The 726-nt window shown below is 62.7% G+C and overlaps 1 protein-coding gene across 1 annotated transcript in view; it reads left to right on the top strand.

Moving 5' to 3' along the window:
• Positions 1-556, top strand: part of LOC103906073 (tubulin alpha chain) — a 12,482-nt gene extending 11,926 nt beyond the window's left edge. The window contains exon 4 of the mRNA XM_009287908.1: positions 3-556. Within this exon, the coding sequence (XP_009286183.1) occupies positions 3-332 (330 nt within the window). The 3' untranslated portion in view covers positions 333-556. The remainder of the gene's footprint in view (positions 1-2) is intronic.
• Positions 557-726: the final 170 nt, after the last annotated feature.

Raw genomic sequence — 726 nt, 5'->3', positions numbered from 1 at the left:
AGTTTGTGGACTGGTGCCCCACTGGTTTCAAGGTGGGCATCAACTACCAGCCGCCCACGGTGGTGCCCGGGGGGGACCTGGCCAAGGTGCAGCGCGCCGTGTGCATGCTGAGCAACACCACGGCCATCGCCGAGGCCTGGGCCCGCCTGGACCACAAGTTTGACCTGATGTACGCCAAGCGGGCGTTCGTGCACTGGTACGTGGGGGAGGGCATGGAGGAGGGGGAGTTCTCGGAGGCCCGGGAGGACATGGCCGCCCTGGAGAAGGATTATGAGGAGGTGGGGGTGGATTCGGTGGAAGGGGAGGGAGAGGAGGAAGGGGAGGAATACTAAATACCGGGCTCCTTCTGTCGCTGTAGCATGTCCACAAAATGTCTGCTTCAAACACTTCAGCTTCCTTGTGCACTGGGTGGGGTTCAGCCCCGTGGGCCCGGCTGGAGGGACGTGCTGCTCCGGCTGGGCTCGTGCTCTCTCTCTCCGATGTGATCATGTCGGTTTTCCATGTGTCTGTACCATGTCTGTGAATAAAAGGCTTTAAGAGAAGCTGCCACTGTGTCGGATACAAACCCTCTGTGTCAGCGCCTGCGGCTTGCCGGGGCCGGCTGGCCCCATCCCATGGGAACAGACTGTTCCTATTGTCCGTGCCCAGTGAGAGGGCCGGGGATGGCAGCGCTCCCGCCCGGAGCTGGCTCTGGCCGGCCCTTCCCCTGCTCCTCTGTTCCCTGGG

This window comes from Aptenodytes forsteri, unplaced genomic scaffold, assembly GCF_000699145.1.
Source record: "Aptenodytes forsteri isolate BGI_AS27 unplaced genomic scaffold, ASM69914v1 Scaffold1245, whole genome shotgun sequence".
Taxonomy (NCBI): domain Eukaryota; kingdom Metazoa; phylum Chordata; class Aves; order Sphenisciformes; family Spheniscidae; genus Aptenodytes; species Aptenodytes forsteri.
Note: the sequence above shows the minus strand (reverse complement) of the source record. Positions and strands in the feature narration are given on the sequence as shown.